The 27,035-nt window shown below is 47.3% G+C and overlaps 1 protein-coding gene across 1 annotated transcript in view; it reads left to right on the forward strand.

Moving 5' to 3' along the window:
* The first annotated feature begins 2,445 nt into the window (after window positions 1–2,445).
* Window positions 2,446–27,035, forward strand: part of WNT7A (Wnt family member 7A) — a 40,503-nt gene continuing 15,913 nt past the window's right edge. Inside the window, exons 1-3 of the mRNA XM_032699324.1 lie at window positions 2,446–3,131; window positions 3,972–4,198; window positions 15,973–16,244. Of these exons, the coding sequence (XP_032555215.1) occupies window positions 3,061–3,131; window positions 3,972–4,198; window positions 15,973–16,244 (570 nt within the window). The 5' untranslated portion in view covers window positions 2,446–3,060. The remainder of the gene's footprint in view (window positions 3,132–3,971; window positions 4,199–15,972; window positions 16,245–27,035) is intronic.

Below are 27,035 nucleotides of genomic sequence, written 5' to 3' on the forward strand. Positions count from 1 at the left end.
TTTTGTGCCCATTTCTGCTCAAGGACTATTGAACCAACATGACCAGTTGCACTAAGAGCAACAAAAAAAGCAACAACCTCCACCTCCACCCTGTGTCCCAGAGTCCTCTTCAGCAGCAGCTCTGTCGCTCACGCAGTATTTGGAGTTTGTTTTGGATGGTCCTAGCCTTTAGAAGCCCAATTGATGGATCAGGACATCACTGTCCTGAGCTATATATGATGCAAAAAATACAGACCTTCATTGCCAAATTTTCACAGGCAAAACAGATGCTTTGGTGAGTGGCTGCAATGGCAGGGCACATTCTGACACTTAGAAAGCTCCTCGATGTGCACAGAGGACAGTGCGCCGAGCAATCCACACCTCCTCACAGGACTGATAACACTGATGGCACAGAAGTACAGGCCAGATGTTTGGGCAAGGTGCATGTTTGGTCCTGCATGAGGCAGCATGGCCTGTTTAACCTCACAGAGCTCAGCAAACAGCTCCATCTGTGTGTGCTGGAGGAGCCTGTTGTGTGCAGGGTATGGCAGCTCTCCCAGATGCCCTGCTGGCTGCACACCCATTGCTCCCTGCACATGGTGAGGTGCACAGCACTGTTAACATCAACACATGACATCCTTGCTGGTCAGAGGAGAGGATGGACAACTGCAGACTGAAATCCGGCCTTTTCTGCCTGCTCTTAATGGCACTTGCCTTTGCTGGAAGGTTTCTCTCCCACCCAAAGACGATCTACCCTAAGCCTCGAATTTATTCTCACCAATACATGCTGCCTTCTATTCACATCTGGCCCATCACCTTGTACCTGGTGCTGGACGTGCTCCAGGGCTGGGAGCCTGCTTTGTTCCACTGGAGGCTGCAAAAGCCTTGGGGCAGCTGCTCCCATCGCCCCGAATGCCCTGTAGGTGCTGAGGGCTGCCCACTCTGTCCACGGTTGCCCGCGCTTCCCTCTCTCCCTGTTCTTCCCCCTCTCCCTGCTCCTCCCTCTCCACCCGCTCTCCCCTCTCTCCCAGCCCTCCCTCGGCTGCAGTTCCCGCCGTCCCCGCCGAGTGTCGCTCTGATAAAGAGGTTGCGGCGGGCGCTGCCCGCGGGACTCGGGGCATCCGCGCATCCCCCGCACTCCCTGAACCCCCCGCATCCCGAGCCCCCCGCGCTTCCCACTCCCCGCACCCCTTGGACCCACACACACCCTGTACTCCGCACCCCTCGTAGTCCCACACCCCTCAGTCCCGCACCCAGCCCTCCCCGCACCCTGCGCCCCCCCCCCCCCACTGGACCCCACACTCCCTCACCCCCCGCACTTCCTGCACCCCGCACTTCCCATCCCCGGACCCCGCGTCCCTCGTACTCCCGCACCCCGCACTCCTGTACCCTGCCCCCTCCACTCCCCCCGCACACCCGTACCCCCCGCACTCCCACACACTGCACCTCCCGCATCCCCCGCACTCCACTCCGTTCCCCGCACGGAGCCGGACCCAGGCCGGCCTCTGGCTCCGGCCGCCCGTGGGAAGGACGCGCGGGGAGGCTGTGGGGCGCCCAGGGGATGTGAATCCTCCGCCCGCACCGGGGAAGGGAGCGATGGAGAGATGGGGTGAGACCCCCTCTCCGGGCCCTGGGCACTCGGCAGGGACGGACCTCGCCACCCCCAGCCCCCCAGGACCGGCTGCACCCCGCTCGTCCCCCCGCTCCGGGGCCGTGCGGGGAGCGGCGGGTCCCTGCGGACGCACCCGCTGTCCCGCAAAGGGGGCTCCAGCTCCTCGCAGGGGCTCCGGACCGGCTCCTCGGAGGGACCCTGAGGGTTCCTGTCATCGTGTTTTTGTTTTCAGAAAAACATTATCAGCAGAACAATTCCCGCACCACACCCCTGTTATCATTTAGGTAACCTCCCTGTTAGAAATATTTGAAGTGGATAATAAAATAGTCACCATATCCGTGTAAATTCCCGCAACGAGGAGACGGGATCCTCCTCTCTGCCGGGCCGGTCCCCCTCCCCGCGGAGCGCCCGCACCTCCCGCTCTGCCCCCCCCGTGGGCTCGGGCCGCGGACACCCGACGTGAACCCACGGCCACGGGGGCCCGGCGGGACCGAGCCCTGCCTCTGTCACTGGACGGATCAGTCACAAAACCAGCGGGGAGGGCACTGCGGGCACACGGGGCTCGCTCTTGCCCGCCGGAGGCCGCACCTGCCGGTGCCGCCTCTCCCCGCGGTGCGGGACGGGGCGGCGCTGCGGGGATGCTCGGCCGCCCGGGGCTCACCCGGCGCGGGGAGGCTGCGGGGAGGCAGAGCGAGGGGAGGAGCGTCGGGGCACACGCATAAAACCGGCCCCAGGTGCTCTGCGGCCCCGGCGAGCGGGTGGCGAGCGCGGAGTCAAAGCCTTGGCCGCGGTGCGGGCGCGGAGCGGCGCGGGGTGCGGGGTGCGGGCCGAGCCGGGCGCGGCGGCCCCAATGCCGCCCGGCGGGCCGGGGCCAGCCCCGGGGGCGCCCCCCGGTGACACTCCCCGGAGTCCCCGCCGTGTTTCCCCGGGCCGTGCCCGCAGGAGGAGGATCGCCCTGAGCCTCCCTGCAGGCAGGTGATCCGTCTGCAATTCCTGGTTCCCCTTCTTCCCACCTCCCCGCCTTTCTTCCCCCCCTACCCCCCACCCCGGCTGGACAACTCCCTCCTGAGGAGAACACGCCCAAGTAGCTGAAAAAGAGAGAAAGGGGGGGGGGGGGAAAGGGGGGGGGGAGAAGAGAGAAGAGAGTGAGACAATTCCCATTGAAGGTGGGGACGCGGCCGGCGCTCGCAGGACCCCGCAGCCCATCCCGCACGCCGCGCTCCTGTGCCAGCAGCGCAGCCGGCGCGGGGCTCGGAGCGGGGGAGCCCCGGCGGGGCCATGGTGAGAGGCGGTGGGGGCTCGGCGCGGAGCGGCGGGTGCTGCGGGGCGCGGCGGGGGCTGCCCCGCTTGGCCGGGCGGCCGTGACCGCGGCACCGCCAGCGACGGACCGGCACGGCACGGCACGGAACGGCCCCCAGCGCGCCGGGCATCGTTTCGCGGGTTGGTCTGAGCCACGGCAAGCAAGGAATATGAACAGGAAAACAAGGCGCTGGATCTTCCACATCTTCCTGAGCCTGGGGATTGTGTATATCAAGATTGGGTGAGTAACTTTTTTTTTTTTTCTTCCCTCTTTCTTTTATAACAATCGCGCTCTCACTCGCGCTCAGCCCAACCTGTCCAGACCTGTTACTATTTAACTCGGGAAGTCTCAAAAAAAAAAAAAAAAAAAAAAAAAGCGATGATGGTGGTGATCACGATTATTTCTCAGAAGACAGGTAAAGCCCGCGCATCTCGGGGCGAGGTGGCGGCCCCGGCCATGTGCGGGGCTGCGAGGGGCCGGGCGGCGGTCCCTGCCGGGGGGACACCCGGGGGGACGCCCGGGCAGCTGGCCTTTCCCCGCCCCGGCCGGCTGTCCCCGGGGCTGGATGTCCCTGCTGGGTACCTGCCCCCGCCAGGGTACATCCCTCGGCGGCTCCGCCGGCGGACCCGCCTCCTCCCGCACCGAGCGGGGCGCAGGGAGGGTGGCGGCGCTTCGGTCCCGCAGCATCCCCGGCCCGTCCAGGTGCGCTCGGTGCGGGAGAAGGCGGCGCGGCCAGCGGGCAGGGTTGTCCGCCTTCCCTCCCTCCTTCCTCTAACTGTTGGACAGGTTTGGGAAAACCCTCCCAGCCCGTTGTCTGTGCGTGGCCCGGGCACGCAACGCCGCTGCATGCGCTTTAATTCACCAACGAGGAAGTTTGGTCCCGTTTTGGCAGGAGCCCGCGCTCTCCTTATCTTTGCCTTGGCTTGGAGAGAGGGAGAGGGAAGCGACAGGGGGAAAGGCGGGTGTTTTCCGGGGGCACCTGCCAAAGCCGGGCCCTGCAGCTCGGGAAAGCAGCGGGGTGCTGCGTCTGCCGCGGGTACGAGCCTCCCCTCAGCCAGCTCTGGTGTCCTGTCGTTGCAGGGGTTTTTCCTCGGTGGTGGCTCTGGGAGCGAGCATCATCTGTAACAAGATCCCGGGGCTCGCCCCCCGGCAGCGGGCGATCTGCCAGAGCAGGCCCGACGCGATCATCGTCATCGGAGAGGGGTCCCAAATGGGCATCAACGAATGCCAGTTCCAGTTCCGCAACGGGCGCTGGAACTGCTCTGCCCTGGGAGAGAGGACCGTCTTCGGGAAGGAGCTCAAAGTGGGTACGTTGGCTCTCTGCTTGTCATTGATGGGTTGCCACCCGCAGGACACCGAAAGTGGGCAGCGGAGGTGTGAGATGGGGGTGTCACAGGACACGGCTGTTGGTTTGGGAAAGATCAGCTGGATCACACAGCTTGTGCCAGGGCAGGACCAGCACCTGAGCTCTGGCTGTCGTCACCAATGTGACTGACATCCCTGCTGCCTCCTGGCAGGGCACCTGACTGTGGTTCACTTCCACCATGGGACTGCACTGTCCTGCTTTCACAAATCCTTTCCAAAAGGTTTTGCATTTGTGGGCATGGGGCAGCTGCCTTAGTCATGTACTTAGGGATGGATAAAAGGTTCTGGTTGAAGGCAGTGCTCAGAATGCTGAGCAGAGCTGGAATTACACTTCTGGGGTGCAGGCACCTCCACAGCGACACTGACCTCATGTTTGTAGCTGGTGGGACTAAGGTGCAACAACCAGAGTCATTGTGAGGGATTCCCCCCACACAAAATAGTTATCCTATAGCAGCTGTATCCAGTGCCCTCTTTCCCAGCAGAAAGAGCAGATGTGTTCTGGTTTGAGATGTCAGGGCTTTTGCAAACACTTCCAATCAACAGGCAGAAGAACCCATTTCCAGTTTCTGTGTTTTCATGTACTGCAGCAGTACAAAATATATCAAAATTCTGAACTGAACCAGCATTAATAATGAAAAACACAATACACAGGTGAGGTTGAAACTCTCATACCCCTGTTCTGCAAAACACATAGTGGTGGAGTTTACTTGGTTTTGGTTTTTTTTTTTTTTTTGATTCCACAACACTTAAAATACAAAGACTGAGGAAGTGTTTCCCAAATATAGGTTAGTCATTTCTAGAGCCACCATTGAAAGCTAATCACTCACAGCACCACATTCTGCATCCAGAAGTTGAAGTTGGGCTCTATGGTTTCCAGTCTTGAGGCCTCCTGGTCTCTTCCCCATCTACAGCGTAGTTGCATAAAACCAGAAACCCCATTTAACAATGCTCAGAGTGATAGAAGACATGTCTATTTGATGAGAGTGGAAGAAGGGACTGAGAACAGAAGCAAGAAGAGCCCTGAGCAGCTGTGGGGAAACCCTCTGGACTGGCTCCAGGCACTGTTTGATCTATGGCAGGATATGTCCCTAGTACCTCGTTCCTTGCATTCCTGTGAAATGCAGAGGTACAGCCTTGCTGCTCTGCTCTGGAACTCCTGAGGACACTGAATGTGTATTTTATCACATCAGTGCACACTGATATGTATATTTTCCAGAACTTGGTGATATTTAGGGAAAGAACAGAAAGGGAACAACGTGGCTGGGTTTGAAAGCCCCACCTTTCAACATCTTTGATAATAAGAATGACTCAAGTAGAGAAGGTAAAAAGCCCCCTGCACAACATTGTGAAACATCTGAAAAAGGACCATTTATTGAGATTAGCTCATTGTTTCTGTTCCTTGAGCTGAGCTCTTCCTGTCAGTGATGTATGCAGGTGTTTGCCACTTAGTGGCATGTCAGTGAAGAGTCCATTTGGATGGCTGACAGGTTTGGGCTCATTTAGTCTAAGAGTAACATTTCCTTAAACAGAAAATGTGAGAAGGATTTTTTTTCTTCTCCAACAAATCAGAAAACTGTGGAGTTATTGTGGTCTGTTGTATAAACATGCTCTCAGTTCCTTTCCTCCGTCCGAAAATTGAATTATTTAGCTAGTGGGTTATATTTAGGTCCTTTTAAAGAAAGTCAATATTAAAGGAAGTAGACTTTGATCTGTTTTTGAGGTGATAACTCTTAATATGTTCTATCTATCCATTATGAGCTAAGATGGATAGGGCAAATTCCTCGTTGGTTTCAGAACACAGTCAAGAGTTGAATGGCATCCAAATTATAAAACTCATTTAAAGAATACCCAAACCATTCAAATTTAAACAGGTTATATATTTAAATTTTAAAGTAAACTTTTATAAAAATCACAGAGATTTAAAATCCAGTGGTGAATTTTATTTGTGCACAGGCATTCCTGGGGTCTCAAGGGTAAAAGTACTCAGGCTCTCAAACACCACAAAATATTATAGTGTAACCACTCCTGCTCAGGTCGTCTCCTTGTTCTTCTGCTTCTTCCCTATCAGCAGGCATAGAAACCTTGAATGTCTGACATAGCTCATCTTTCTATGGCTATAAGGAAAAAGCAGGTTCCTTATGGGTCTTTCTTTCCCTTGGATCTCTGTCAGGGTGTGCTCTAGGTTACAGAGTATATTCCAGAGAAATAATATGTCACTCTGGTTAAAAAGGATAAAACCTGTGTGCCATAAAGCCATAAGTCAAATTTGATGACCACAAATAGGAGGAGTTCAGGCCTGAGTGCCTCACCCTAAATAGTAAAGAGGTGTGTGACATGAAGGGCCATATACCCTATAGCAGCTGTTTCAAGGTGACTCTGCACAAGAACAGTCCAGGAAACCGTTAGGCAAAGATACTGTGCCCTTGTTGCTTTTTTAATTAGAGGGTGTTACAAAACACTATTCCAACAGCAACTAAACATTAGCACCTTTTCTAGCATTCAACAACTGGTTGTATTTTTCAGGCAGTTGCACCCTCAGAGTTGTTACCTGGGAAGTACGTGGGGCACCTTTGTCTTGCCACTTGCAATAAAGTCAGTGAGCCACACATGAGCTCATTCCTCCCTCCCTGCCTCTGGAGTGGCACTGATGGACTCTCTCTATGATTAGGAGATGACTTCAGAATGACAGAAATGTGGCTCAGCCGGGCACGTGCAGCGAGCAGAGGCTGAGATCAATTTAGGAGGATGTGCCTAAGTAACTCTTATGCTAATGGGATTTGTGTGTGTCAGTCCATACAAATAAGTTCCCTTGGATACCACAGATTCTGTGAACTATTTCCCAGCCACAATTTTGATGACACAGCAAGCCCAAATCTCTTCTAAACCAGGTTTCTTTAGCCTTACTGGGTAACCTGTTTTATGAATGTTATATAAATGTACCCAAATTATCTCAGTTCTCTTGTTGCCACTCAGGGTGATTCAGGAGGTGTGAGTTCTCCTCATGGCCCTACCGTTGTGTGGCTGATCATGGCACTCTGCTCTGTGTTCCTCTTTCCCTGTTTTTAAAACAGCAACACAGCTGACACACTTGGAAATCAGTAAAGAGAGCATCAAACATTTTCCTGTTCTAATCTGTAGCACGTGTGTTTTTTAAAATTACATATAATCAATCCACCAGTGGTAGTGTATTTGTAGAGTTATAGGAAGCAACCATTTAAACTCATCCATGCATCATAAGGCCTATTTGTGATCACAGGCTTGAGTTTCCAGCTCGTCAGAGCCGTGCTTCATTTTGTCTAGTTTGTCCTTCAAAAGAGAGATTCTTCCCTACTGCCATTCTGTGGATATCTTATCATGACAGCTGGTGACAATAGTGCCAATAACACGGAGAGAAATAACAGAGTAAAAGTGACACCAGTTTGCTCCAGCTGAGGACTTGGAAATGAGAAACTCACAATCAAGATCCACACAAGGATCTTTTTTCTAGACAATTCCGTAGACACCTTATTAATAATGTAAAGTCACAAAGAGAATTTTTAAAATAACCATGGAGATGATGCAACACTGCAATTATGGACACACTTAACAACAAATACATTTGTTACAGTGGTCAGCAGTTCTGTTCCTGGAGACGTCCACAGTCCAAACCGCGGCTTTAAAGCACAATAGGCCAAAAGCCTCCTGCCCACCTCTCTTCAGGTGAAATGTGGTTCAAGCCTAAAGATCTGAACAACCAGTGGAGCCTTTGATAGAATCTGAAAATCAGATTTGGGCTCTGATGATCACAGAAGGAGCAAGTGCTGCAGCGAAGGCTTTTCATCAGGTGCCTCAGTGGCCCTTTTGCAACCTTGTGAACAGGTGGTGAACAGTAACTTTGCTGTTTGTGACAGTAACTGTCTCAAATAACTGCCTTGGGATGTGCCTACATTTCATGGGATCTGGAGGACAGCACTGTATTGGCATCATAGGACAGAAATCAAAACCCATGTGCTTTTTCCCTAAGGGAGCAGCCCTGCCACTATTAAATGAGACTTGCCAAGTGAAAACAGCACAAACTGTTTGACTGCATCTTGACAAAGCGACACAGCAAAGGGGAAACTCACTTCAGAGCAGATCTGTGGGATCTGCACTGCAGCCCTGCAGAAGCTGCCCTGGCCCCTGCGTGGGGGAGGATGGAGGAGGGCAGGGGCTGTGGAGATGTGGTGGCCTGAAAAGGATGTTACAGCAAAACTGGTTTTATCCAAAGGTGTCAGTTCTTTGCTTCCTTGTGCACTGGAAAATGCTTCAGTATCATCAGCTGATGTTACTCATGGGAATAAGGAAAGCTGCAATCAAAACAAGAATCCACGTGGACAAACTAGTCTTGAAACTTCCAAGCCCAGCTGGGCAGCTCAGCCCCTCTGCACATTGTGCCCAATGCCTTTGACCCGGGGGTCATTCCAGGTGTATCCAGATGCAACATTAAACCAGGAGAGGCTGTTGGCTTTCCTTGATACACTGCACTGTATTTATTTATTCCATTTATTAGAATCAACTTCTATGGCTTGAACAACGCAAAGGAAGAGGGGACATTCCCACTGCTGCCTATTGAAGCAAATGGCAACTGTCTTACAAGCCAAATCCTTAGCTAGCTTTGTGCAGTAGCTGTCAGGAATAGCTCTTGCTGGTATGGGAAAGAGAACAAGATCCAGGGCATTCTCCTCTCTGGCCTGGTAGATTTAATAGAAAAAAAAAAAATAGAAAAGGTGAGAGTAAAACTTCCTGTTGCCTCTGTGTTATAGACAAACACTTTTGAAAACATCCCATTACAGGTGGGTTCAAGAAAGGATTTAACCTTCGATTATTTTTGTTGAGCTTTTTGATTTTGAAAACTGCTGTAGTCTCGTGTGTCAGGTTTTAAAGTCTGATTCTTTGAATTACGAAAGAAGAGACCGAGTAAACAACCACTGGTAGAATCATAGAGTATCCTGAGCTGGAAGGGACCCACAAGGATCATTGAGTCCAACTCTTGTCCCTGCACAGGGACACACCCCAAAATCCCACTCTGTCCCTGAGAGCATTGTCCCAATGCTCCTTGAACTCTGGCAGGAAAATCCTTGTTGTTTTTGTGTTGCATAGAAGATTACTTGGACAGGTCTGTGAGAAACTAGGTTCTAGGTGCTGCTGCACTATTCAGTTTGGTCAATATTTAGAGGTAAGATTGATAAATACTCTGTTTTCTGAACCACTGGCTTATGAATTTCCCAATATATACAAGAAAAAAAATTTTGTAATTAACAGGAGTGTTGCTATCTACTCAAGCACTGTCAGAGTATGAATTTCAGTGCTAAGTTTCCAGATCTTATAAACAGTTTTTACTGTCAGTGTCTTGTAGGAGAACACTTATTTACAGGCAAAACAGAGGCCAGGCAGAAATATGGCCTGATCATCCAAACCTGAGCACGCTACTTTATGCCAAAAAGTCAATCTTTCTCAGCAGGGACTGTCACAGTAAGATAAAACATTGCCCCAAGGTCACTGCAGTTGGAATTCCCATCAGAAGGTTTTCATACCTGCCTTCAGATGTGTCTTGTGAGTACATGTTCCAGAGAAACAGCAAGACTGTGTTTTGTGAGAGAGGCAGGAGATCTCCTGTCTCAGGGGCTCTGGGGGGCTCAGAGCCCTCTCAAAAGGGGAGACTTGTTTGACCTCCCCGAATACTGGCTGTGATTTCTGTAATGCACGTGCCTTGAGGAGCAACTTTATAAGTTTAAAGAAGGTATTTTCCAAAGTAATCACTGTACCTGGAGTGTTTCCTCTCCAAGAATTTCATGTGTTGATGAAAGAAACTTTAGCTTGTGAAAGTGGGCAGTGACTAAACCCCCCAAAATCTCAAATGCCTCCTAAAGCAACTCTATTTATTTTATTTATTGGTACTAATCTTTGTGAAGCCACACTGCTGATTTATGGGGAACCAACATTTCGAAGTGAGTACAATATTTTTAGGCACCAAGTCCCCAAACTTTAAACAGAAGGGGAAGAAAAAAATAGAATGAGGATACTCCAATGTTTTTTTTTAAGCTACCATTCTTATTAATCACTCAGGCTAGGTTAAAGAAAGATAAAAATAAAAAAAACCTGCAAGACCATACATAGTCTTCCAAGGAAGGAGGAGGCACTTCCCAAAGTAGGCAGAGGATGAGTTCTGCTCTTCGTTTTCCCTGGCTGTGAGTTATGACCTCTATAGAGAGATGAGAAGTAATGTGAGCTGTGGCACATAATTGGCAAGGTGAGCTGTGTTTTCCATCTTTATATTTTCCCAATCATATTTCAGCTCATGTCACTGCAGATAACTCCCTCTCTGACCCTTTGGCTTAAAATAGCAGAAAATACAACCCGTGTTTTCCAGTGAGATAAACAGAAATTTGTCTTTTTTTTATTTCACAGCTTAGTCAATTTATGAGTGGACTGATAGGGCAGGCCAGGCTGTTTAGAAACACCCTCAGATCCTAAACTGCTGAGCACCTACTGCCTTCCTGCAAGTAAATCCACTCTGTATCTTGCAGGCTTAGGTTTTGTTTTCCAAGAAACATCAAGGTACTGACATTTTTTTAAAACTCAATTCCCATTTCTAATCTGTGTGAATGAAGTTTTTAAAAATATTTCAAATTTTAGGATTAAACTTGAAATAATACGAAGTTAGCTGAATTGAAACCTCTCTGCAGCTGACAGACAGGCTGATATAGTTGCTGATCAGCCAAAACCCAGTCTAACAAACATTTAGACCCAGAAGCAAAGACATGTATGTGAGTGTTTGCAGGATTAACGCTCCAAGGTTTTCCTGGGTTGTGTATAATTATGCTCAGTGTTGGGAGAGCCTCCTGTCCTGATAATATTTATATTTTCACTTGCCTATGATCCCCCTGTGACATCTGTCTCTCCGTGGGGGTGGTTGACTGTGCAGAGCTCAGACTCACAGTCAAAGACAGCTTGGGAAGATGTGCTGCCTGGTGAAGGGTCTGCAGACAGGACTCCAGGGTTTTGGAGGATGCTTTGCAGCAGCAGAGTGGAGCTGCTGAAATTTTGGAAGCCATCAATGCCAAACTATCTGCCATCAGAGCAAAGGGAGCTGCAACACAATGTAGAGAATCATGGAATCATTAAGGTTGGAAAGGACCTAAAAGATCATTAAGTCCAACCTTCAACTGAATACATACCAGAATATTTGAATGCCCAGATCTGCTTTATCTGCAAAAGAGAACTATTAAAGATGAAAAGAGGACATTTTCCATGATCCTCATCCCTTTTGAACTGACTGAGAGGAAAAGAACGCGATGTGGAGGCAGCCAAAGACCTGCTGGGTGGCAGTGGTGAAGGAGGCTCGGTGAGTCCCTAAATAATTGTGCCCCAATACCTCACTGAAGTCCAGAAAGAAATAGGAAGAGCAGGAAGATATTTATGTCCAACACATGAAGAAAAGCCTCCATGTTCACACAGCACTGAAACACTTGTTGGGGCTGAGGACAGCCCCAGGGGTGGGTGGAGAGCAGAGCCAGGCCTGTCAGAGCCCACACCCCTCTGCCAGGCCAGTGCTGGACCCTTCTTTGGAGTGTCCAGTGCTTGGAGCTGAGCTCTGGAGCGTGTTCAGCCTTTGCTTATTTGAGACAATGAGGAGAATGTGCCATTCAGGAGCTGAAAGGACAGCTTGGAATTCTTGTACCCAACGGGTTGGACTGAGCTAGAGGAAGATGTCCCTACCCGTGGCAGGAGGTGGAATGAGATGGGTTTAAAGTCCCTTCCTACCCAAACCATTCTGGGATTCTGTGATAGATGACTCTCCACCCTTCTCTGAAACTTCTGTGGGCCTCAGGCACACATAATTTCTTCTTATGCCAGTTTACTCTTCACACTGGTTTTATGTGCCCCCTTGCTGGAAAAGCCTCCACAAAAAACTCTGAAGTTCACCCAGCACTTGGGATCATGATTTGCACCCATCTTCCCATAAAGATCAACTGATTTGTTCATTGTAAATATTTATAAATTAAGTTTTTACTTTGAAAAACCCCATAGATTAAAGTTCAATTGCAGTTTAAGGACAGATTCAGTGGGAATTGTGTGAAAGAAGATTTAATTCCTGGGTTTCCACCAACCACACCTAGAAAATAGATCAGAAAGTTGCTCAAGGCAGTTTGAGTAGCTCATGGCAATGAGTACATTCTATTTAACTCTCTCCAAAAGGTCTTTTCTGATGTCAGTGCTGAAAACATAGTTTACTCTTCCAGCTGTGGTCTGATGTTTCTAGTCATCTACAGAAGGTAGTGACTGCAGATTAGGGGTTTCCACACTCTTTCAGTTGTGCAGAAGAGCAAAACCCTTCAAAATCAGCCTTCTGATTATTTTTGCTAGGAAAGATTTTATCTTGGTCATTAGCCAGAGTGGGCTCTGTGTGTCACATGGTGTGATGCATTTTTGCCAGTTCTGTTCTTTCCTTATCCTGTTTTTGGTACCACATCTCCTGCTTTACTAAATTTCTTTGTCCTCCTGAACTAGAAATGCTGTGTCCACCTGTGAAGTATTTTGGGATGCTACAGTCACCATCCCCTACAGCTTAATGTAAATATGAGAGGGTTTCAGTATTGTTTTGAAATCCAAGTCTTATCTCATTCTAATGCTAAGATCCTTACATTTTTCTACTAAATGTTCAGAAGGAAATTAAGGCACAGGTCTAAGTTGGCAGCCAGATGCACTGGAAAATTAAACAAGAAAGAAAATAAAAGAAGTTCGTATCAGGTCATTTTCCCAAATTGTTCATCAATCCAAAAATGATGAGGCAATGCATGTTAACCCACCCATATTTTGAGGTAGACTGAATAAGGAGCAGTACTTCCTTGGTCAACCTGTTCCAGAGCATCAGGAGAAACTCAAGGAAAGAAAGCTTTGCCTGACCATACCTTGGTGAAGCTGTGTTTCCCTCTGAGATCCTCCAGGCATTTCAGCTGAAATCTGAAGTACAGGAGTAGTATTGACTATTTAAAAGTGGCAGGAACATCCTCATGTCCCCCTGTTTGATTATAGCTCCCCTATTACAGTGTTTTGGTGCCTAGAGCTCTATCACAGAGGAGGCTCAACACGAACCAAGCTTCCCCCCATGCTGACATTTCTGGGAGCCAGGCAAGGGTAATGCAACTGAAAAAAGTGAATTTATGGCAAACAGGAACAGTCTGATGCAGGTGTGACTAACCCATGTCACTTTATCAATAACACACAAGTGCCAAGGTACTTCCTACTTGGATCAATTCTTCCAGACACTTGCTTTGTTTACCTTGTAATCTCCTAAATTTTCAAAAGCTGCTAAACTTTACCCCCATATAAGACAAACTTATAAAATAATTTATGTAATATAATTTATGATCAAGCTTGACATTGGATTCTGATTCTTCTGGTACTAACTAGTTTTATATTCTCTATGTTGCGTTTTTCTCCCCTCTGAGAAGCAAAAGAGCTGCTCGGTCTTTACAATATCAAGTGTGTCAGATTAAAGTGATCTCCCAGTTGTTTTTATTCTAGATCTTAAAATTAACTTGTGCTAGAACAGAAATCATCCAATCAAAATAAAAAAAAAATAACCAGATGAAAATTTCAACTCAAAAATACTTTTTTTAACAATGTCCCATGTAGTGGTTCATGAAACAGAAACCTGGTGTAAAGCACTGCTCCCTCTGAGGGGAAAAACTGGGGCTTCTCACTGTACCTCTCCTGTTTAGGAGGGCATTTTTCATAGTGTTGGGCTTAAATCAGTGAGGATATTGTTGAGTATAAACTGGAGGAGGCACTGGAAAGGTGCCCTGGCTGGTCCTGGTGGATGCACTTTGGAGTGGGACTCACCTCCACCCACCTCCTCTGGTCTCCCCTCACAGCCACAGGGGCTCTGAGAGCACAGCTCCAAAAACACCTAAAGCCTGGGATTTCTCTGCCACATTCATATTTTCATAAAAAGCCATGAGTTCTAGAAAGCTTCATCTGCAAATTCCACGGTCACAACAATTCAACATTTTATGAAATTTTTTATTTTTTTTTAATGAAGAGAAACAAGGAATCCTTCGAGGAAGTTTGATATTTGACTACCAGTTCCTTAACAAATACAGTGCTTAGCAGGACCCATGGGAATATTGCCTATGCTAATGAAAGGGCATGAAGTTGACTATTAACAGCTTGTGATAATGTCATCTTGTTTTCCATTTTACTTCCTTGACATAAGGAAGTGAACATTTTTCTTTAGAAGTGACAATCTAGATCATATACGTGAAAGGGATGTAGCCAAGAATGAGCTGCTTGTTAGGTTTCTCTCCCAAGTGATTATTTTTTTTTGTGAAATCCAATAAACAGCAGAAATGGGCTTGTTTTGTGTATAATGAACTATTGCCAGCAGCTGAGGTCTGCCAGAACTGGAGAAGGGAAGTGGATCTTTCCATCTGCACTCTCCTAATTAAAAGCCCAGTTCTGGTCCTGTTGATGCAAGGGTACATTCTGTCATTGGAGAAATAAGAGTAGGGGCAAGTTCTTAGTTTGAGAGATCCAAACATTTTGAAAGCACTGTTTGATACATGTGGGTAACCTCTGCAAACCTCCTTAGGTGTTGAAGATACCTCTCTCAGGAGAACTGGTTCCAAAAGCCTCACAGATCCTGTAGGGTCCACCCGTGGGAAACCCACACACCAGAATGCAAGAAAACTTCAAGAAGATAAATCAGATCTTAGATTTCAAGTGAGAAGCTCCCCCCCACCCCAACAAAGAGAAGCCTGTCCTTAGAGCCTCATTGCACAAAATAGTATTGGTTTGACCTCTGGTGAGGCTCCACTTCACCTTCCTTTGGTCGTGGTACTCTCAACAGGTCAGGATTTTTTTCCATCCTGTGAGAAAATTTGAAATTAAATCCAAAACTTATTTCATTGAGTCAGTGTTGAAAGCTTTGTGACACAATGTGACAAAAATGTCCCAGTTCAGTTAAAATGCTTTCAGAACAAGATGTCCAGCAGAGATTGTTTTACTGTGAAAAACCCTTTTAGTGTAGAATTAAATTCATAAATAAAATCCGACTTCTGAGATGATTTCAGGAAGCATTTGGATGATCCTCTGGGGCACAGGGGGTGACTCTTGGGGATGGACCTGTGCAGGGCCAAGGGTTGGACTGGATAATCCTTGTGGGTCCCTTCCAACTCAGCATATTCTGTGATTCTGTGATTTTTTTAAAAAGTCAAATATGGTGGTTTTAGTGATTTCACCCCCCCAATTCCACCTATTTTGTTTTCCTTCCTTATTTTTTTGAGCTAAAGCCTTTGCCACCCCACCCTTTTTCTCTAAAATTTTAGTTTGACTGCTTCTAGTACCTCCTAGAAATACACAGATGAAGTTGCCTCAACAATACTTTATCTCTGACTCCCTCATGGAGAGTATCATTTTAGAGAGCAAACATCCACCAAAATCAATACTTAGAAGAGTAGAGACCTGCTGAGGCCTGCAGATTTATACCACTTCTAATAATAACTTCTGATGTTTGCCCCGCAGGAACTTGCCTGGTTTTCTATCTCATGTCCCTGTGTGGTATCGGGTATTTATGGCAGTTTTTCCATTTCAGGTACCACATATTTACGGCAGTTTTTCCATTTCAGCTGTCACGTGTTTATGGCAGTTCTTACCTTTCAGGTGTCCTGTATTTATGTCCCTTTTTGCGTTCCAGGGAGCAGAGAGGCCGCGTTCACCTACGCCATCATCGCGGCCGGGGTGGCACATGCCATCACTGCTGCCTGCACGCAGGGCAACCTGAGTGACTGTGGCTGTGACAAGGAGAAACAGGGACAGTACCACAAAGAGGAAGGCTGGAAATGGGGAGGCTGCTCCGCTGACATCCGATACGGGATCGGATTCGCCAAGGTCTTTGTGGACGCCCGGGAGATCAAACAAAACGCGAGGACGCTCATGAACCTGCACAACAACGAGGCCGGGAGGAAGGTGAGTGACCTCTGCTCTCCATCCTGGGGTTGGAAAGGGCGTCCATCACCTCCAGAGCAGGAGAACCCAGTGCTTTCATGCTGACATCATTTACAGTAGGCAAGTAGGCACCTCTGCAAGTTAGACAGGCTTGTTGGACCATCTGTCCGTCAAATATTTGTCTAAATGTTGCTCTTTACAGCTGTAAAAGGAAGAAAGCAAACAAACATTTTATCTGGGAAGTCAAATGGTACTTATGATAAAAAGCTGCTACTGTGTGGGAGAGCAGGATTCCCGTCAGGTTCAGACATGAACGTCTCACTCAGTTGGAAAGGGATCGTTTGCAACCCCACTGCTCCAGCCCTGCTCTTTGTGTGAACGCTGCCCCTGCAAGGAGGGAAATGCTGCAGCAGAGGACCCCAGGCTGGCTCACTGCTACACCATGGCATGGAGCTGGGCTTAGCAAGCAAGATTCCCACCCCTTCCCCATTCTTTGGGACTGAGGTGCTGGGGAAGGCAGGAATGCAGCAGCTTCCATGCATGGGTTCCCTGGGGATCCTGGGCACCAAAGGCCCTGGATTTGCTGCCTTGGCCGTGCTCCTGATTGTCAGTGGCAGCTGTTGCAGGTGCCAGAGCCAGTGTGATCTGTGCTCCTCAGATCCCTGCGGGTCAGGCATTCCCAGCAAACCTCAGGGCAGCCCCAGTGGTGGTGTGGCTCCAGCTGGGAATAGCCAGGGGTGTCTGTGTGCTCCCCATACAGGTACATCCAGCACTGCTTTCCCTATGGGAGTGACCATTTTGCTGATCACATCTTATGGGAGGAATGTCAATCCTCTGCTTCCTTAGCTCTCTATTTTACCTTCTCCCATTTGCCCTCCTCTGCAATACTCCTGATTTCAGCATTATGTTAGTGTGACTTAGAAGCAAATGGGAGAAGGAAGTTAGGAGCAGCAGTTAATTTGTGGATACTATTTTTGTTGTGGTAATTACCTGTAGGCTCTGAGACATCTCCACTTATGCTGGAGCCAAGGAGATTGTATTGAAGAAAAGCCATTTCCACCCCAAACAAAACCCCAGCCCTTTAATTTAATGCTACTGCAGTAGTTTTATAGGTGAGATTGTGGGGTTTACCCTGTGTAGTGTCCCAAACACCCGTGTCTGGCTCTCCAGTGCAAAAACTTGTACTTCCACTGTAGCAAAACTGAATTCTGATAACTCAAGGATTAACCATTAATATTTGCAAACAAATGATCTGAGATCTTTATTACTTAGCTTCTGGTGGCTGAAAAGCTTGGTAAAGCACCAACACCCACAGCCTGCTCTGCCTTACAAGCATAAATCCAGTGAAGTAAAAAACAGCAGAGTAGTTTCAGCTTTGTGGGAAAGCTACTTCCTTGAAAGTGTTTGATAGGTGCTGGCAGTAAAAGATTCCCAAGAAATGACACACCAGCCCACACCAGACTGCAAACATAGATGGAACTGCCTACTGGCTATAAATTTTTTCCCAATACAGACCTCAAAGATACAGACAAATAGAAAAGCTGCATTTTTTATCTTCATTCTCACCCAGGTGTGGACCTTGGGTAGAGGAGGGCTATTGGTCCTGGAGCTGGGCTGTGGGAAGGCAAAGCATCCCCTTGAGGACATGAGCTCCTTGTGTTTCTCACCTTTCTGTGCACAATTTGCTGTCCTGAAAGCTTGTGCCTGGAAGATCCAGCTCTCCTCATTGTTCCCTGGGAGAACAGTGGTGTGTGCTATCTCTGGCCATCTGCCATTTCTCCACCGGGCTCAGGAACTGTTCTGATCTTGAGATATTTCTGCGCTTCTTCCTGTGCCCCTCACAGGGCAAAATGACTGATCTTTGTTCGAACAAATCTCTGAAACCTCCAGGGGGAAGAAAGAGTTACAGGACTCAGAAGAGGATTGTTACTCTGCTGTCCTTAGAGAATGAATAAATGATGTTTTTGCTAGAGAGGTTCCTTTCAGGCTTTGCTCTTGTGTGAAAGATCACAGTATTTAAAGACAATTGGCAGAGGGGGCATTATGGGTATTTGGCAAGCCAGGTCTCTCACAACCCAACTCTTTCACAACAAAAACAGTCTTGTTGAGAGGTGGTACTCTCACTATTGGAGCAATAGGGATCTTATCAGCCTCCACACAATCTATTAGTGCTGGCTTTCCTCTGGGCTACAAATTCTTATCTAGTTTTGCTTACCCATGGCTAAGTTTTTGATGATATTTACGCACTTATGAGACAGACTGGCACCTACTAGTCTTCCAAAAATAAACCAGATGTTCAATTCTTATTGATTTGTTGCCTCCACCTGTAGACACCACTACATCATTCAAAAGTCAGTCCCCTCTACTTCTTTGGTCTTGCAGTGCGAAGCTGTGCTGGGTGTTGTGCCCACTCACCTCTGAAAAGGTCCTTCTTCAGGACAACAACCAGCTGCAGGGAATTCAGGATGCACTCTAACAAAGCACAGGCCTCTCATTATCTAGTTGAGATAAGTTGAGAGTCTTCTTAAGCATCACTGGTGAATTCATCTGTTCCATGTTGGTGAGTGAGAGGTGGCAGACTTTGCGCTGCAGCAGGCGGGTCTGCTGGGCTTACTGGGGAAACTGGGCATAGGTAGGACTGTACAGTATAAACCAACAGAGAACCTCCAGGAGAAGCCTGATCCAGGATTTTTGGAGATCTCAGATCAGGACTTTCCACCTTCTCATAGTTTGTTTTAGGCAGGTGCCTCTCTGCTTCCTGCAGTACCATCAACAGTCTCAGAACATATGGAATACATGACTCTGTCAGAGCAGGAGAACAATTATCCAGGGCAGTGGTCATGGCCCCAAGGCTGCCAGAGCTCAGGGAGTGTTTGGACAACGCTCTCAGGGACACAGTGGGATTTTGGGGTGTCTGTGCAGGACCAGGAGTTGGATTGGGTGACCCCTGTGGGTCCCTTCCAACTCAGCGTATTCTGTGAATCTACAACCTGTCAGCTCGTTCCAGAAATGAGACAGTTGTCAAATGTGGAGGATTATAAAAGTCACAGGTGGAAAACATCCATGTTCCTTTGCTTAACAGCTTTGGTAGTGCAGTGCTTAGAAAACAGTGATGTGCACGCCCAGGATGCACAAGGAGCACTCCCTGAGAGCAGCGTGTGGGACACGTCCCCGTTTCCAGCTGCTCCCTCACCCCAGACCAAAACCAGGGATGCCAGCGGGTCCTGCAGCCAGAAGCAGTTTTCCTTGCTGTTGAAGGACAGGGCTCTACTCCCTGTTTCTCTCTCTGCCCTGGTGGCAAAGCACCAGGACTCTCTTTTGTAGCACGACTGCAGAGTTCCCAGGCTGGGTGGAAGGGAGGGGGCAGAGTTCAGAACAGGGGTCGCATCCACCCTATGAAACTGCCCCCGAGCAGCCTGAGAAGCCTCACCTCATTTGTCAAACCTATTGGAGAGCAGCTATTTCTGACCTTCAGAAACAGAGTTTAGGGTGTCTTTCCTCTTTGAATTAGTATTTCCTGAAATGCTGATTCACTGCAGGAAGAAGCAAGAGTACAGGGAGAACAGGAGGAGAATTCATAACAGCTGGGTCAGAAAAGAGAGATAAAACTTCAATTAATTTAAAGGCATAATCCTGATTTGCCCTGCAAACTTCCATGTGAGGGGTTATAATTGCAAGACTGAATTGTCTGTTAGCAAATTTGTCTTCTCAAGTACAAAGTTAATTAAATTACTGTAAGTAACACAATAACGTATGTCTGAGAGATATTTATGCTCCAGGAAATAAAAATGTTATTCTCCAAGTTATCCTGCTAAAAAATAGCAAAGTAGATATTGAAAGGTTCTACATATTTTGGCTGTACATTTTCATTTTGACAGCATGGCAAGGTACATGACCACACTGCTCTCTCCTCTCTTTTCCTGTGACATTGAAATTCCACGAATGGCATCTTGCATCAGCGTTACATCATATTAAGTATAATGTAATATTATGAGTCATTGTTATAAATCATGGGCACAGGCTGCATTAGAAGGCTTTTGCAATTCAAGAGCACATCAAGGTGGATTTTTATTCAGTGTTCCTCTTTGGAGGCAGATGTAGGTGCACTAACTTTGCAATCTCTCTTCATCCTCTGAATCAGGAGTGTTTCAGTTTTCCCCTTCAGCTCTAAGATTCCCAGGGGACGTGCAGGACATGCCTAACAGAGCTGCTGCAAATACCAAACAAAGCTCTGAGAACCCAGGAGGTGTTTCTGAAATGGATCACGCAATGATCATAATAAACTGAAGTGTTTAGTATTTTAACCTTTAGGGAAAACTGTAATAATGCTGAAGTGGCACTTGGCTTTTGGAAGGCACGGAGGTCAGGAGTTCTCCCAAGCTATCCTGTAAAGCCCATACTTATGACACTCTGCACTTGCTGCATCTCTGACCTCAGGAGGACATTGCTGCCATGAAACTTCCCTGAACATCTTCCTCTTCTTGCATAGTGTGCAATCACCACTGCAAGAATTAACTATCTCTAGAGCAGACAGCTATTTCTGCCTCATTCCAGACCTTTCTCTTTAGCCAGCCCGTTAGCCTGGCTGCCAGAAGCAGCACAGAACACAAGGTCTTGCAGATGAACCACTCAAAAGGTTGGGAGCATCATGTTAGAAAAGGGACAAGGTTAGTAAGAGGCTGCTAAACAATTTAACATTTATAATTCTGAATATAGGCCTGAAATTCTGGAGATTTAATAGTTCTGCCTGAACTAAATCCTAAAGCTCATAAAAACACAGAGCTGTTCACAGAATCACACAGAATCCCAGAATATGCTGAGTTGGAAGGACCCACAAGGACCATCCAGTCCAACCCTGGCCCTGCACAGGCCCATCCCCAACAGTCACCCCCTGTGCTCCAGAGGATCATCCAAACCCTCCTGGAGCTCTGGCAGCCTTGGGGCTGTGCCCACTGCCCTGGGGAGCCTGGGCAGTGCCCAACCAGCCTCTGGGGGAAGAACCTTTTGCTGAGATCCAACCTGAGCCTGCCCTGACACAGCTCCAGCCATTCCCTGGCTGCTGTCCCTGGTCACAGAGACCTGCAGTGGAGGGGGAGAGCAGCTTGTAGGTTTGCAGCCTCACTGGGACAGCCCTACCTGAGGAAGGCCAGTCTTCCAGAGGGACCCCAGCATTCCAGCAGCTCCTGCTTCCAAAAGAAGATCAGGGATACTGATCCACTGATCCACACTGCTTGGCAGGCACAGTGCTGACGGGTACAGCCGGTGTGCCAGGAGGACACGGGGCCCACAGTGCAGCCAGAGGATTCCTTCCCACGTAGATGGACCTGCTGTGAGCTGGCCCTGAGCAGGCTCTGCCCACAGCCCAGCTGTGACCCCGACCCAGACCATGCAGTGCTGTGCTCAGCTGGCTCTGTCAGAAGGAATGTCTCTAATGGCACAGGCACACCAGGATAAAGCTCGTCTGTGTCTGGAGCTGCTCAAAATTACCATCGACTCCAGAGAGTCTCAGAGAGCAGCTTCGAGCTGAACAGAACTGGGAGAGGCTGCCTTGTTCTTCCTGGCACCAGCAATCAAGTGATATTAGAGTGTCAGCAGCACAGTTCCTTGGAGTTCAGGGCTGAGCAGTGCCCTTGCAATTGCACTTCACATTTTCCAGTGGCTTTTCTTTTTTTTTTTTTCTTTACCTGGACACAAAAATATTCCTGATTTTTCTATTCAGAAGCTTCAAGTTCTTATTGCTAGGTATACTCCTAAAATACACGGCTGCTGAATGGCTGCCCTCTTTACTGGCACATACAACCCCTTTTGAAGTGGTACATCCCTGATTTACAGTGGCTTGAAGTTGGAAAGCTTTTTTCAGGAATAACTTTCCACAAGTTCCTGTGAGGGATCCTGAGGTAATTAACATACACAGGACTGGTTGTGATGCCCACTTGCTCAAGAGCTTGTTCATTTACACCCAGCTCCCCTTGCTACTCCCTCCCTTGGACCTCCATCACCAGCAGATGGGTTGAGTGTGTAAGAGCAACAAGCACAACGCTTGGCCCTTGCTGCTCCTGCAACACAGAACTGGCCAAGTCCTTTCCCAAGCTCCTTGCCTGGCTGATAAGGGACCAGGAACAGGCCTCCTGTGTGTCCAGTCCTGTAGGAAGATGGGGAGCTCAGCCTGTGGGCAGGGAGATGCCCCTTGTTGATAGTGGCAGTAAGAATTCTGCCAGATTCAGCTACAGCTCTCACCCCTCTGACAGAGGAGGCTGACATGTCTCCTGACATGGAGACAACCATGCCTGCTACACTGTGCAAACCACCTTCAGCCAAAGCAACACACAGCACCTGCACCCACAAAGCAGTGGTTGTCTTAATAAATAAAAAATGTGGTTCCACTGCCAAAATGTCACGTAACACACAGAAAATCTGATGTGAGGTGCAGCAGATATGCCTATGTAGAGTGTCCTAGCAGCTGTCCTGCTACAATATTTTGCCTAGATTAAAACCAGGCAGATGGAGAAGGTTTAGGAGAAGGTTTATACACAGGGCTGGTGCCTCACTGTGACCAGACAGAATATGTAAAACTTCTGGCAGATGTCACTGATGTGGCTGTAAGGTACAGGCAAAGAGGAATGTCCACCAAAAACTGGATCCAGTTAGTTATGGCACGTTATCCCAGGTAAACCCAGTCCTGCTGAGTCCCTGCCTTCTTTCCAATCCTCCAGCCTCCAGGCCTGGCACCACAGCTTGTGTTCAGTGCAATTAGAAAAGGAGCTTTAGATGCAACAAAGTCTTTCCTGGCAGCTTCATCACCACATGTTACCTGGGGGGCAGCAGGATTCCCAAAAAGGCCAAGCACTGAATTTGGAGTAAATCCAGTTCACTGAGTGGGAAAGCTCCCACTGAAGTTGGTGGGACCACAGGACACAGCTCAGTGCTTCCAAAAATCCCACCCAACTAAGTGTTTGCACAGCACAACAAAACCCTACTGGGCAATTTCTGAGATGTGGAAAAAAAATACACATCCCATGCACTCTTCCAGCATTTTGTTTGTATTTTGAAGGATCAAAGAACTATTTTATGGCTTTCCTACTTTTTTTAGATAGTAGTCTCGAAACAGGTCTAAGCTTGACAGACAAGCTCTGCATCTTCTCAAAAGCCCAGGGTAAAGATAAAGGGAACATTAATGTTAGTCTAAATTATGAGAGGGAATTGGACTGCACAAGAACTGTAATCCACAAGAATGAATTTTCATTCCACTTGTCCTCCACTTTCAGCTAATCAGAAATGGTGATACATGGTCCTACTTGTATTTTGGCTTTCAACTCCCTCCTATATGTCATGTGGTTGAAAACTGAATTCCTGATTTACGCTGCAGATTAGGGATGATAAATGCTATCACTTACCTGCAGCCACAGTTTTAGAGGATTCTGGCATGATGAGCAAAACATGCATTTCATGATATGATTCCTGGAGCTGACAGTCTGTCATGCTGCTGACAAAGATAGCTGAGACTGAGGGCCAGGCTCTGTTAATAAATAACAAAGATCTCAAATTCCAAATTTAATATCATGCACCTTTTGTAACTGAAATAATCAGATGCTTGCTCCGATGATTAATTAGCTCAGCAAAGCCACTGGCTGGGTCACACATTTCTGGACAAGTTCTGATTTAATTTGGCCTTTCTCTCTGGACATTTCCCATAGGGCACATACTTGTCATTCAGTGCTCAGAGGAGAACATCAACAAACAGGTGCTGTACAGATTATTCAGTTCTCCCAGTGTTTTCAGCACCTTTGGAGCCCTGGTGGAGCCTTTGGTGTCTCTCCTGTTGCAGAACAAAAGCTGGAACAAACATTACTGATTTGAAACTAGTGCAGCTATGGCAGAGCACAGTCACCCCAAAGCCTGCTGTGTTTGGGTATTGTAGAACTTAGGTCAATCATGCAGCAGAAAAAAGGGGGGTTGGAACTAGGTCTTTAAGATCTCTTCCAACCCAAACCATTCTGTGACTCTGTGAAAAGTTCTAAAAAAAACCCCGTAACACCTATTGCCCTTAACTCTGACCTATGAGCTTGGCTGTCTTGCCTTGTGACATTTCCATTAACCTGTGCTTTTTGGTGTTTTGTTGAGAAATTTAATGAGAATCCAAGATTTTTGAGCTTCATACCTAAATTTAGGCCTAAGTTGTTGAAAAATTTTCAGAAATAGCTGATAAGCACCGTTCTGCTTCTTCCAGATGACATTTGTCACCCTTCAAATTTAGGTTTCCAAACCTGAGACTGATTTCCTTGCATTTAAGTAGACACTCAACAGAAGACTGGTATTGGTCAACCTGGCAGGAAACTAATGGTTAGGCCAGGCTGGTCATTAAGAACATCTTTAATTCAGAAACAGGCAATGTTTATACATGAAGTTTACACTGAATTACGCTGCAGTCTCATTCATTACACCTCTGACAAAGTAAACCCATTCAGCACCTACCTCTGGGTTTGTGGGCCTCAATCCTGTGCCAACAGGGATAGAAACTGGAATCTTCTGCAGTTCCAACCCAAACCTCTCAAGTCTGAGCTGAAAGTATCCCCAGGAAAATTCCCAAGAGCTCTGCAACTATGAGTCAGTGACATGAACTCAGTTACCTGGGTTATCAGAGATATCTGGAGCATGACAGAGGTTTTGGTAAAGTTGAAAGTTTAAACCAAGGTTTGGTTCAAACTTATGGTGGCAGAAAACTCTGAAGTCACGAAGCCTCAAAGGCCCACCAACAGCAATAACTGCTGGCATGTGCTGTGCAAATGGAACAGACTTTGGCTTTAATGGAAAGAGTTTCCAGGTATTTTGAAGTAAACAATTAAAAAATCAATTAAATGAAGAACAACCTTTTAGTCCAAGGGCACAGGCAAGGCCTGTTGGTACTGGAAGCAGGCAGAATGATCTGTTAAATGATATAAAGGTTTCAGGGGGTTGCAGAGGGGATGCTTGGTCTGCATGCCCAAGTAGTGCCAGAAGGCACTACTAGTATTAATTTGCATCAGAACTGGTTATTGAAATCACCCTAAGCCTTCTGGTACTTAAAAGTGAGCTGCACCCAAGGGATGTCCTCTGGGACAAACAACAGGAATGTGTCAGTGTGGATGGATCCTAAACAAGACCTAAGCCAACATCTGTTGCTGGTCCAGCCATAGGTTCTGGTGGCCTGCACTAAGGAAACCAGCCTTGCCTAAAGCACTCCAGATCTTACACCAAATATGAGACCACACACAGTTAGCAGTACAACCATGTATTCTCTGGCAGAGCTATTCCCACAGGAGACTTTAACTGAGTCACAGCACAGGCTGTTATCTTTGGGTATATAAATCCTGCAGTTATAAAACAATTAACTACTGAGAGGGCACAATAGTGGGTAAATAAAGAAGTTCAATAAGGAGTCAAGAATATGTGTCCAAATGACTTGGATTAAGACTTCACAGAAGTTTCTTCACAATGTCTTTGTCATAGTTGGTTGAAATTACTGTAAAGGTGCAGCTGTTACTGATGGGCTGTGAGAAGGCAGAAGGAACTGGACAAGAAGGGAGTGCTTAGGCTTTTTTTCCAGAGGAATCAACCTGAGAAGTCTGCTTTGCTACACTTAGACCAAATATAGACTAAAAGGTGTAATCAAAGCCTTAAAATATTTTCTAGAAAATTATAGAAGGAAAACATGATTGGAAGGGATACATGTTTTTTTTTTTTTAATTGTTTAACAGTTATGTTTTATTAAGGTTCCTCTTAAAGAGAGATTTATAAAATTAATGTCAGATCAATACAGTAAACATGTAGTACAGACATGCATGGTTTTTTTGCTGATGGCTTTAGGTACTGGTCAAATTGGTGTTTAGCTAATGTTGCACCTTCTGAACTGAAGACCAAGAGCAGCTGGTTAACCTTTTGTTAAAAAAATCAATCTTGATATCAAGACTCACTTATACATGGTTTATAAAGAGGAACTATTGATGGCATTGTTGGATGCTGCTGCTGGACTCGTATATAAGTAGGAAACAGGTAGATCTGTTAACAAAAAGCAGCAGCTCTGTGTGGTGTGGAGGGTGAGCTGACCAGGGGAATCACATGGATCAATACAGCAAACCTCCAAAGGGAATTCCTGTTAATGTGGGATTGCTTTGTGAGACAAGAGCTTCAACTACTGCTTAAAATCATAGAATCACAGGACAGTCTGGGTTGGAAAGGATCTTAAAGCTCATCCAGTGCCACCCCCTACCACGGGCAGGGACACCTCCCACTAGCCCAGGTTGCTCCAAGTCCTGTCCAACCTGGCCTTGGACACTTCCAGGGATGGGGCAGCCACAGCTTCTCTGGGCAACCTGTGCTTAGACAGAATGGGGCATTATACATAAATTTAGGAAATTCCACCTTCTTCTGCATATGAGGAAATTTTCATTGACAACAGGCCAGAAGATCCTTGTTAAAATTCTTGGCCTGGATCCGGGTGTGTTGATCTTGGCAGCTGTGAGGCTGCAGAGATGGGCTCTGCTGGTAGGATCTTATCTCTGATAAGTGGAAGCTGTTTGAAAACATGGAAGTGTGGATCTATTGTCCCAACTGCAAAAGGAGGGGGAAAACACTTAGGTATTAAGCTGAACTTGAATGCCATCTTTGTGGAATATTTATTCTCACATTACAATGAACACTAAAATCATGTTACTTTATGATAATGTGAATATTTTGAATTGTAAGCACAAAGTGTGTGGAAATCTGTTCCCAATACACAGTGTCACTGTGATCTGTTTCTGCCTTATGATAACTAACATAATTGCCTGCTGATTA

This window comes from Chiroxiphia lanceolata, chromosome 11, assembly GCF_009829145.1.
Source record: "Chiroxiphia lanceolata isolate bChiLan1 chromosome 11, bChiLan1.pri, whole genome shotgun sequence".
NCBI classification, from domain to species: domain Eukaryota; kingdom Metazoa; phylum Chordata; class Aves; order Passeriformes; family Pipridae; genus Chiroxiphia; species Chiroxiphia lanceolata.